The following is an 11,781-nucleotide window of genomic DNA, read 5'->3' on the forward strand; positions in this document are numbered from 1 at the left end:
GATCCTGGCAGAGAACGTCCACCGCGCCGGCCTGCGCAGCAAGTTCGTCCATCTCTTCCTGGCCACCCTCCACTTCCCCCACCACGACAAACTCAAGCTCTACCAGGTGAGGAGGGGCACGAGTAGCTCAGTTGCCCCGAGGCTCCGAAGCCCCTGGTAGGGTGGGTTTGGCTGTCGGTGCTGCACAGGTGCCCCAGGTCCCCGCTAGCTGGAGGCTGAGTGATTTCCAGAGTTGGTGCTTCGGAGAGATGGAGAGGGAGAGGCGTGTGGGAAATGAAAGAGAAAGGTGCTAAAATGCCACAAAATCCAAAGCGAGAGTAATTTCCTGGTGCTGTCCCCTCACGGATGCCATCTGCTGATTTCTGCACGGCTTGCTGTTAGGGAAGAATCTTGTCATTAAAACTGCATGTGCTGGCTGGCCGAGATAGAGAGAATTTTCTCCACAGCAGCCCCTGCGGTGCTGTTTTGCGTTTGTGACTAAACCAGCGTTGATAACACATCGGTGTTTAGGCTGGGCACAGCCTCAAGATTTGCTTCTTTTCTCCCACTCATAGCGAGCAGGCGAAGGGAGCGGGGCGGGCAAGAGACTGGGAGGGGACACAGCCAGGACAGCTGACCCCAGTGGGCCAAAGGGATATTCTCTGCCATGTGGTGTCACGCTCAAGTGATGAAAACCAGAGTAGAAGGAAGAAGTGGGGATATTAGTTTCCGAGGTGGTTGTTGCCCTAACACTGGCTGGACGTTGCGTTTGCATGTGTTGGGGGGCCGAGTGCTTGTTTTTTGCTCTCTCCATCAGCTATCTTGACCCATTAATTTTCTCACTTTCACTCTTTGTCCTCTCTTCCCCATCCTGCTGGGGTACTTGGCTGCTGGCCACCCAGCACACACTGTGCAAGGAGGAAGCGTAGCCCACAGGAGAGATTTTTTTTTTTTAAGTAACTTTATTCCTCAACACTGAGAGTTCTGACCTTCATGTTTTAAAATTTGAAGGTACCCAAATCTGATGGACTAACGTCATTTCCGCTTCAAAGATAAAACACTGACTTTTTAAAAACAAACAAAAAGAAGCTTTCTCTTTTCCAAGACGTCCCATCTCAACCTGGTTTCCATGTCTTATCTGTACACTAAGCAGAAAAAAATAGGGAGTCTTTCCTCTATAAGCAGGAAAAGAATTCACATTTTAATTCAGGAATCAGTCACAGAGCTTATGGTCCTCTCTTCAGGAAAAAGTATAACCAGTGAGTGTGGGATGCTGACATTTGAAAGGGGGTCCTTAGAGCCTGCCACATACAAGCATCTCACAGTATGTCCTGCAGAGAACTAGTTTTTCAGTGTTTTTCAATCTCTTTTTTTCCAGGAACAACTGCAGAACTGGATTCGGGGCAACGTCAGTGCCTGTCCCCACTCTGTCTTCATTTTTGATGAGATGGACAAAATGCATCCAGGTCTTATTGATGCCATCAAGCCATTCTTAGACTATTATGAGCAGGTTGATGGAGTGTCCTACAGGAAAGCCATCTTCATCTTCCTCAGGTCTGTAGCACCTATTTCAGTCATTCTGAGATGCTGAGATCAATCTGTGTTTATGATGCTAATGCTGTTTCTGTGGGACCTCAGAGAGGTCCACTGCAGCGTGCCGAGCTCACAAGCCTAGCCAGGAGCACAGGTCGTGTGAGAGTTTTGGGGAAGATCTCTGGGATGGGTGCCTCGTGTACTCGGTCTGGCAGGCATGGAGTTAAGTGTCTTCAAAGCGGCCGGTTTGGTGCTTTGGATTTGCAGCTAAAACAGTGTTGATAAGGCAGCAATGTTTTGGCTGTTTCTGGGTGGTGCTTGCAAAGCCTCAAGGCTTTTTCCTTTGCCCACACAGCCTCAGAGAGCAGGCTGGGGTGGGCAAGAGGGATGGGAGGGGACACAGCTGGGAGAGCTGACCTGAGCCAGGCATGTATTCAATAGCACGTTATGTTGTGCTCAGCAATAAAAACTGGGGTAGAGAAAGCGGGAAGGGGGATTCAGCTCCCAAGGTGATGGTTCTTCAGAGACTGCTTGGGTATTGGTCTGACTGCAGGGGCGGGGAGTGTTTTCCTTAGACTTGTTGGGGTTTTTTTCCTCCTCTTTTTATTACCCGTGAAACTATCTTTATCTTGATCCACAAGTCTCACTTTTGTTCTTCCTATTTTCTTCATCCATCGCACTGAGGCAGGAGGGAGTAGGCAAGAGGCTGTGTAGGTGCTTGGCTGCTGGGCAAGCTCAACCCACCACATGCTGGTGACTACTTAAAGAATGGGAGACTTTCCCTAAATTTTGGCTTACAGCTTTCTGGTTTAGTCATTTGTTTTCCATCAAGAAGATTAACAATACATGTAACAAGCAAAAAGAAAGTCTGGTTGAGTTGTATCTATATTCACCACTGTACATTTTTCTTTTATGAATAGCAATGCAGGTGGTGACTTAATAAATAAAGCAGCTCTTGACTTTTGGACAAGTGGAAAGCACAGGGAAGAGATTGAGCTGAAAGACCTGGAGCCCATGCTCTCTGTAGGAGTCTTCAATAACAAGAACAGTAAGTCGCTTTCCCCAGAAAATGGGAAATTCATTTTGCTTTGTAACACAGGTTTCATCTCTGCAATCTGCCCTGTGGCCTTCCTTGACCCTGCCCTGCTTCCTGTGACCTGACCTTCCTACGGTGCCCTGACCCTGTCCCCTTCTGTCCCTTCACTCCGATGTCGTGCCCTCACAAGAGAATTTTTGGCACAGAAGTTGCTCTGCATGCACGATGAAGGGCAGCAGTAATGATGTACCATCGGTCTGACCCAAGCACGCTTTTCTTCCTAAGGCAGCAGCTGAGACAAACTGTTTCGTGATTTCAGTCTGGGCTGTGGATTCTCTCTTAAGTAGGCTCAAGTTTAGAAAATTCCTTTCTGTGTTTGTATTTTTTTTTCCCCCTAACTCCTCCAGGTGGACTGTGGCACAGCAGCCTCATCGACAGGAACCTCATTGACTACTTTGTCCCCTTCCTGCCCCTGGAGCACAAGCACGTGAAGATGTGTGTCAGGGCTGAAATGACAGCCCGTGGCTACACCGTGGATGAGAAGATTGTTCAAGCGGTGGCTGACGAGATGACATACTTCCCAAAAGAGCAGAAAATCTACTCTGATAAAGGCTGCAAGACTGTACAGGCCAAGCTGGACATTCACGAAGACGCTGTGATCAGAGATACGAATGCCAAGGGTTGATTACCCCTCAGGTCTCCAGAGCTTTTGGAAATCTGTGTATTTGCACTCAAGCTTTTTTATAGTTGCAGGGAGTATGGTGAAAATACCAGTGAGCTGTGTGGGCTTTTCAACTTTTTTGGTTTGTTTGCTTTTTTAACTTAACATCCCAGTGTTAATCTCTGAAGTGGCTGCAATCCACACGTTGCCCTCCTTTATTTTTCTTTTAACCTATCGAGCACTGGATACAACCTCTCCTGCTTTATTCTCGCAAGCGCTGGGATTATTAAATATCCAATTCCTCTTTCCACAAAAACTACACCTAGAGAAAAGGAGAACAGAGGAATTCTTTCAGGCAGTCATCTTCCCTTCCTTGTACACCACCTCGTTTCTGGGCTGGTGAACTGAAGGGATGTGTGCTGTGTTCAGGACTATGACAGCGTCTTCAGGCGTGGATACCTCGATGCGTTGCAGTAAGAAGACAGCAGAGGGGAAGCCTTCCTGTCCTTCGCAGCAGATTGGTGCTGTTGTAGCTTTTCCAGACAAGCATCAGCTATTCAGGGACAGAAGGGCGTGATTATAGCTTACGACTGAGCTGTGGCATCGTACCACATCTCTTGCTACAGCAGTGTGGAAAGTCATCCTGAGCTCGGGGAAGGTGCGGGTGGGAAAGTAACTGCTTGTGCCTGTGCTATTTTGGGGAAAAAGAAATTGTAAAAGAAACTTTATGTTCTTCTAACTAAGGGGGCTAAGTGAATTTGTGCGGTAACTCCAGCTCTTCCAAAGCAGAGGGACTTGGCTGTTACAACATACCAACACAATCTCCTGTTAAGAGTTAAGACCTAGTTAAGAACTAGAAATATCTCTCATGAGAATTTGACTGTTACAGCCCATCAAGTTAATCTGCATTTGGGGTTCTGCACTTGAACTCTGCAACATCTTTAGTCATCCCTCCCAGCTGCAACCAGTAGCCTTGGAGTGGGTAACGCTACTCGCACCTTGCTTGGAAGACACTTTTGTGACAGAAGTTATTTTTAACAGTGTATTTTTATATTGAAGTGTAAACAAGAGCAATACAAAGCTCTTCCGAATCCAGCTGCAGGGACAGCGCAGGTCCCCCTCTGCCGGGAGCGGGTCCGTGGGTCCGGCCGAACGACAGGGCGGTGACACTCTAAGGCTGCCGCGCACCCCAGAGCCCCGGACACCCCAGAGCCCCGGACACCCCAAACCCTCAGACACTGCAAATGAAATGGGAGCAATCAACAATCCCACACCTTACTAGATAAATGTGTTTTATATTAGCTTTTAACATGAAGGGATGCGTGGAAGAGCGAGTGATGTTTGGAAGCTGGGAAAGATTGATTTGGCCTTCACCCACTAAGGCTGGGCTTGAAAACTGTTGCAAGTTTTAACTCTCTCTCATCTATCACTCGTGGGTCAGGTAGTGTAGTGCAAGACAGAAGTGCCTGGCACTTGAATGTAATGTTTCTTAAATTGGTATGAGGGATTGGACTATTTTTGTGCTGCAGCATCTACTCCCTCGCTTGTACTTAAAATGGCTTTAAGACGTGATGCAAAACTTACAGGTCTCAACACTCATCTTAATTCAAAATACAACAGAGGGCTTAGCCTTTATGTTAAGCTCTAAACTAGAAATGTCAGTTGCCTTTTACAGCCGCACAGGGAGTTTGTCATGCTGATGCAATTTCCAAACACTAGCAAGCCATTAACCTTGGGACATTGGACTGTTACTTTTTGTGTGGAATGTTTTGCCTATAAACTGACTTGTTCATAGGTGTATATGCTGCGTCCAGTTTCTTTTACTCCAAACACAAAATACTTGTGCAATTTCAAAACACTACGTATTGCTACAGTCCTGCAGTTGGAATAAATCCTAAATCACTTTTCTCTCTTGGTTTGATCATTTTCAGCTACAGCAAAGTACCAGTTTAGGCAGTTTTCAGCCAGCTGCACACAGCAGCTTTCTGTTAAGCTTCCTTTATTCTTAAAAATTTGCTCATAGCAACAGATAAGCAGATTAAGTAGCCTGCTGGTATTCAAACAGGGTTCAAACAGCCCAGCAAGGAATTCAGCAGTTAAGTACAGCTCAGTAGAAACAAACAGCTATGAAAAAGCCTTAAAGTCCCTGCCTGTTGCGTAGTTAGGAACAGGTATCTCCTACGGTGCTGCCACCAGGCCCTGCAGGACAAATGTGCCTCGAGGAGCTTGTTTTAATGCTCCTTTCTGCACTGGGTCTGGGGAGCTGTCACACAGGGCTGCTCTTCACCTCTCCCCTAGCTGGCAAAGGCACAAAAGGAGCACTAGCTTTCATCCTATCTTTGGGCCCGAGCATCTGCATTTGGGCCCAGGCATCTGCAGCCTCTCTAGCACTGAAAGAAAAAAAAAAGAGCCAGTGTGTAAGTAACGCCCAGATTCAGGTGAGGTACAGGTGTTGGCCACAACTCGCACCTCACTGAGCAGCGGGTTGCTCACGCTGTAGTGAACCGCGTTGCACAGGGAACCTCGTTCCGGAGCGCGCAGGGGAAGCGTTTGCCGCGTTGTGCACCAGGACTTTGCACGCTGCCCACACCGCCCTGCACACACGGCGGCCGGGCGGCTTGGCCCGTGGCGTCGGGCAGACGGAGCTCCAGGGCCAGGCTGCCTCTGCCTGTCAACATCGCTGGATTTTAACCACAGCCTCTGATTTTATGAGCACAACACAAGCTCTCAGAGCACTGCCTGCCGAAGGAGCCTGAATTAAAGCAGCAGATGCTTGTCTTCAGTAAGAATGAAACTCAAGTGAGCTACTCTCACCTGACAATGGACTGTTTCTCTAGGGATCAGACCTGTCCCCCGTGGACATTTTCCTTTAATTTGTCTGATCCAGCATCAGGTGGGCTAGTAAAACAAACAAAAAAAAGAGTAAATGGCCAGTTACCTCAGCCACAGCAAGAAAGACAGAGTGAGGACCTCAGCTTTGAAACCATATGGTCTAAAAGGGGAGGAATAACGACAGGATTGAAGAAATCAGATCTGGGAGCAATTTCAGGCACACGCTTTCTTTAACCTAAACCAAGATGCTGCTAGCCAGGTCTGCTGTTTTCAAAAGCAGAAGGGAGATCAAACAGAGGCAGTCTCCACCCTTTGAGTATCATTTCTACACCCTCTAGAGGAAGCTTCCATCTACCCTAGGCCACCTAGGGCTATGACTTGCTACCAACCTATGTCAAATGCTGGTATCGCTGCTGCAATGGCACACAAAGCAGAATTAAGAGTATTTAACACTGCAAGAGCCACGATACTGCTTGGCTGAACTGTTTCTTGTGAAGAGAAGGTACCAGATAGCAGTTTATGTTTACGCATCTCCTTTTTTCCATTAGCCAGTCATTTGTTATAATCAGGAGGTCAGAAAAGAGCTAAGTACCCGAGTTCAAAGCACTCATTTGCTGACAAATCCTAGGAGGGATAATTTGCATATTACACAACTTCAGAGCAGAACCGGGCAGTTGGAGCCTTACTGGCCTTTTTTTAACCCCTGCAGAGAAAACTTCAAGATGCCACCCCTGAAAACATGGGTGGCTTCAATCAGAGCCTGCAAGTTGTTCAGTCAGTTGTACTACAGGGGAAGGAGGAGATGAGAAGCAGAGTTTTTAATTAGTCTCTAGAGGACAAATTGATCCTTATGATACTGTTGAGCACCAACACTTCTAGAAAGCCTGCCCCTACTACAACTGTGTGAGTGTATTTAGTACTAGTCGTCTCTACGTGCAGCTTCCACTTCAGACTTCATTTGCTTCCCTTTCACCAGGCAGCAGAGTCACATCTTGCCACATCCATTCCCTCTGAAGTCAAGACAGGAGCCACCTGTATTCAAGCACAGCTGAACACCTGAGCCAGAAACATAGCGTGCTCTCCCCTCAACAAGCAGTAACTTTGGGCAAAATTAACATCAAATTACCCAAGGCAAAGAACACCAGAAGGTAGCTAAGAAATAAATTTCTGATGAGAAAAATTTATTTTTCATAGAAACTGGAGTGAAAACAAAAAGCCTCTGCAGTGCTCACGTTTAGAAACAAGTCTGACACTCTTCTCACTAACTTCAGTGGACAGATTTCCTTTTTTTTTTTTTCTTAATGCCTTTGGACCTGTCTTCATTCCAGCCTCAAAGGCACACACTGTTGTGAGAACAGGAAAAAGGAAAAACTCTGCAAGTTGGCCTCTGAATTCTACATGTAGGAAAAGAGAAGAAACCTCTTTTCCATTTCCTTGGTGTAAAATTTATAACCTGTACACGTTTCCCATTCAGTTTTCCATGAAGCTAAGTCACCAGTCAGAAAGCCACTGTTCTCCACCACTTTTCTCCCTCCTGAGAAGCTCGCTCCTGAGAGAGCACACTGTGGGCAATTTTATACATTAAAAATAAAATTAGGAACCAACTACACTGATGCGGCAGTCAAGGATTTTAACCCACTTCCTTGTGACGCTAAAGTTTACCCTTTGAATAACCATTCACAACAGAGTTTCACTTTCTCGGTTTGACATGCAAGAGGCTCATTTATACAACCATTAGAAGGACAACGGTACTGCACAGCGTTGGATGGAAGACTCTGGATTATTTGTAATTACAGGATCCCTCCCTTATCTTTACTGGTGCCAAGCTGTTCGAGAAGAGACACATACACTACTTTTAATGCAGTTATAGGAATATTCCCACACGAGCCCAATGAAGGCTTTCACAGACACAAGAACTTTGATTAAAATTCTCAATATTGTCTAGAGATCATCCACATCCAACCAAAATCCAATCAAAATTAGATCGGTCTCAGTTCCTCTACACGTGACAACAGGCTGCCAAACGGTTCTGACGATCGACACATGATCCAAGGAGAGTCTTCGGCACCGTCAGACACAGACCCCGCATTCCCGACGCCGTTTGTCCTTACCTTGACAACACAAGGCTGAAGCACCTGGGAGCAGTGACTTGTGACAGAACCAAAATGCAGAGGCACTGCCGCTTACTTACACACCAGTTATAAAATAACGTTCCTTCCTTTAAAAAATGCTTAAAAATGAAATGTCCCGGGTTTTCCACTTGCTGATTAAATTAAATTTGCTTCTTTGCAGGTTGTAGCAATAAAGCATTAGAAGTCATAGTAGTAATCCAGCTTTGCATCCACAGTTTTACACCCTTTGTCTGAATAAATTCTCTCCTCTCTGGGGAAGTATGTCATCTCGTCGGCTATTCTGGTTAAAATGTCTTCATCCACCGTATAACCACGGGATTCGATCTCAACCCTGATGCACTTTTTCACGTGTTTGTATTCCAGAGGCAGAAAGGGAACAAAGTAGTCGATGAGGTTTCTATCAATCAAGGTGCTATGCCAAAATCCACCTACAAAGGGAAAGCAAAGGGTGTTGTTACTACTCCTCTAGTTAAACGCTACCAACGAGTTGAATGCAAGCAAGAGGCGTATCACGGCCCTCTGTGACATACCAGCAAGAATCCACCTGTGATTTTAGGGCCCTGTCATGCACAAGTAAGTCCAAATACGAGTCCTTTCTCATGCTACTTTGTGCATAAGTTTTCGGGCAGACACATAAACACGGTCCATTGAAGCCGAATGCATGAATTCTGACTGAACGCATTGAAGCCTGGCTCCCCAGATGCCATTTTTTTTAAAGAATGGCAAGTCTGCTTCCACTACTAATTTTAGAGCATAATTTTGTCAAAATCCCTCTTCACCAGAAGTCCTATGCGAGGAAACCTAGGAAGCTTGGACTGGCGTGTCAGCGGGTCGCTTCTAAAGAGCTGCCTGAAGGCTTCTAATAGACTGAGCAAGACAGGCTGAGTGCGTTGGGGAGCCAAGGAAGCAGCTTCCCCAAAATAAAATATTTTATTAGTTAAACATTTTTCAGCTGCTGTGACACCCAGCCTTACTGTCAGGATTTCTGTTTGCCTTTCCATCCAACGGACAGCAAACACGCTGGTCATCAAGGTGCACACACGGCCCCTTCACCTTCATTTCATCTCACGAGGCAACGTAGGTCCCACAACTGCATCGTGGCTCCTTGCTAGCCAAAAACTGGAAGCCACGTCGTAAGTAGAAACCGTGGCTGTAAAAATGCATCTAAATGCAGCCCACCCCTTTTGCGGAATTTCTACCACCTCTAAAAAGCAGTTTCAGTTTTACTCACTATTTTTGTTATTGAAAACAGACACAGACAGCGCATTTTGGATATCCGTGAGCTGTATATCTTCCCTTGACCTCCCGTTTCTCCAGAAATCTAGTGCCACCTCTGTGATCTTTTCAGCTCCTGCATTGCTAAGTAAAGAAAAAACAAGGATTGCAGCTCGAGACAGTTTTAAAAGGCATCAGGTGCACAGAAAATCAAACCTGAGAAGTCACTTCTTACCTGAGGAATATGAAGATGGCTTGTCGGTAAGACACCCCATCCAGAAGCTCGTAGTAGTCCAGGAATGGCTTGATGGAGTCAATGAGTCCTGCGTGCATTTTATCCATTTCATCAAATATGAAGAGTGATCTGGGGCAGATGCTCACATTTCCTCGAATCCACGACTGCAACTGGTCCTGAGTGGCATAAAAATAGAAGATGCTGAAAAAATTTGTGTTGAAAAGAAAGAAAACAGCACTTCTGCTTGTTGATCTTCGTCCCGGAAGTCTTTTCAACTGTCATTTTAATAGTTTTGGCTTCTTGACTTAAAACACTGCTAAAACCTCAAGCTGAAAAAGAATTAAGACACCTAGACACGATGGGACCAGATCAAAATGTCCCTGTGACAAAGATATTCCCATAAACACAGCAAAAATGAAAGCAAACAGTAGGACAAAGGATGGGTACTACCTCGGAACCGCACTCACAGCAAAGCCCTGGCAACAAGACAATTATTTTTGGTGGCACTTTGGTCTAAACAGCCTCAGGTGTCAAAGCAACAAACAATATCAAATACCTGAATGGCACCATAAGAAACTGCACCTGCAGTCGCCTGCAGAAGTAGAAACAGAATTCAGTTCTCAGCCTGTGGTTTAACTATTTAGAAGTTGAAATGGACACAGCTAGAAGCCCTTCTTAAAACACAACACTGTTCGGGAGGGCCAACATTTTATTTTATCTAAAGATCTTCTCTCATAAGTGTTGTATTCAAGATCAATAATACGGTAATTGGGGAAAGAAGGGTCAGTCTGCTGGCAGATGAAGGAGAAGTGACTGTTCTGACCATTTCTAGTGATTCATCATTTTTCTACATTCGCTCAGTCCCTGAACCACAGAGGCCACACAGATAGGCGGCCCTGACTGTCCTGCCGATAACAAGCGATTGTTCCTCAAACCTCCCTGGGCAGCAAATTTCCCAAGCGTGTTGACCTCAAAACAAAAGCAGACAAGGATCCTACTTTAAAACAGCTCAGTGGCAAGAGGGAGAAAAGCAAGCTGTAAAAGAGGAAACTGGTATTTCCTCCATTTAGAAGTCAAGTTCGTAGACCATCTCGTTCCCATTTTTAACAAAAACACAAACAGTATTACAAAAGACAGTGGCGCTCATTCAAATTCTGCTGTTAACATGTTAGAACGAAAAAATCCCACAAAACATGCACCTGAGCTATCACTCCACAATACCCACCTGCCTACAGAACCACACTGACACTTAGCAAACTGACAGAACAATTCCAAATATGTGAACACGTACGTTTCTGACAACAGAATACTCAGTGATTTTCTTTTACGGCAGAAAAACAGATATATAGAAAAACTAAATGACCTACTCAGGGTGCAGTATGACTGAAAAGTAGCTCCACACCTTAGAAATGAAGCTTCAGCTGGCACCTGACAGACTTGGAAGTCACTGGGTAGTTCCCCAGCGTCATGAATCACAGAATGTGAGGGGTTGGAAGTGACCTTGAAAGAACTATTTAGTTTTTCACAGTGCCCACCAGCATATCACCTAACCACAGAAACCAGCTGAATCATGCTTATCCTTAAATCAGGCACATCTCCAAGCGAAGCACAGAACAAAAATTAAGCACATCATCCTTCCCTGAACAGAGATGCAAAACACCTGCCCAAACCCCACTTTATACCGATGGGAAAACCAGTCCTGATGGACATTAGGATGTAGCCAGTTCTGTACAGAAGATTCCAAAGCTGGCACAGGTTACGTTTTACTGTACGAAGTAACATCCAGGTGACAATAACAGCACCACAGTGTTGCCAAGTGAGCCCAGCAGCAGAGCTGTGCCTGCGGCCGCTGGCTCACACTCTCACCTTATACACGTTGATGCTGTGAGCGTGAGGAAAGTGTAAAGTCGCCACGAACTGATGGACATATTTACTGTGCAGACCTCTTTTGTAAATGCTTTCGGCGACTATCTTGCTGACAAAGTTTTTTCCTGTTCCCGTCCAGCCGTGCAAGGAAAGGGCGAGAGGCTTTTTGGCGTTGCTGTTGTTCAAGAAGCCCTTCACGGCCTTTACAACCACTTTGCTCACCAGGTGCTGCCCGAACAGCTTCTTCTCCAGGTTCTCCTGCAGAGCTGCACGGAAAGACCGCACGGTCGGC

General features: G+C 45.9%; 2 protein-coding genes across 2 annotated transcripts in view; one reads left to right on the plus strand and one right to left on the minus strand.

The window, feature by feature from the left end:
• TOR1B (torsin family 1, member B (torsin B)) overlaps positions 1-3,233 on the plus strand; it is a gene marked incomplete at its 5' end in the record, with an annotated part of 3,412 nt that extends 179 nt beyond the window's left edge. Inside the window, 4 exon segments of the mRNA XM_009865979.1 lie at positions 1-106; positions 1,358-1,533; positions 2,433-2,560; positions 2,956-3,233. The exon segment at positions 1-106 is cut by the window's left edge and continues 32 nt beyond it. Of these exon segments, the coding sequence (XP_009864281.1) occupies positions 1-106; positions 1,358-1,533; positions 2,433-2,560; positions 2,956-3,233 (688 nt within the window).
• Positions 3,234-8,097: 4,864 nt separating this feature from the next.
• TOR1A (torsin family 1, member A (torsin A)) lies at positions 8,098-11,777 on the minus strand (the record flags this gene model as incomplete). Its single annotated transcript, XM_009865980.1, has 4 exons — positions 8,098-8,601; positions 9,405-9,532; positions 9,624-9,799; positions 11,490-11,777. Coding segments are annotated over 4 exons (843 nt in total), but the record flags the coding sequence as incomplete, so codon positions are not given.
• Between the last annotated feature and the right edge of the window lie 4 nt (positions 11,778-11,781).

Source organism: Apaloderma vittatum, unplaced genomic scaffold (genome assembly GCF_000703405.1).
Source record: "Apaloderma vittatum isolate BGI_N311 unplaced genomic scaffold, ASM70340v1 scaffold31003, whole genome shotgun sequence".
In the NCBI taxonomy this organism is placed as follows: domain Eukaryota; kingdom Metazoa; phylum Chordata; class Aves; order Trogoniformes; family Trogonidae; genus Apaloderma; species Apaloderma vittatum.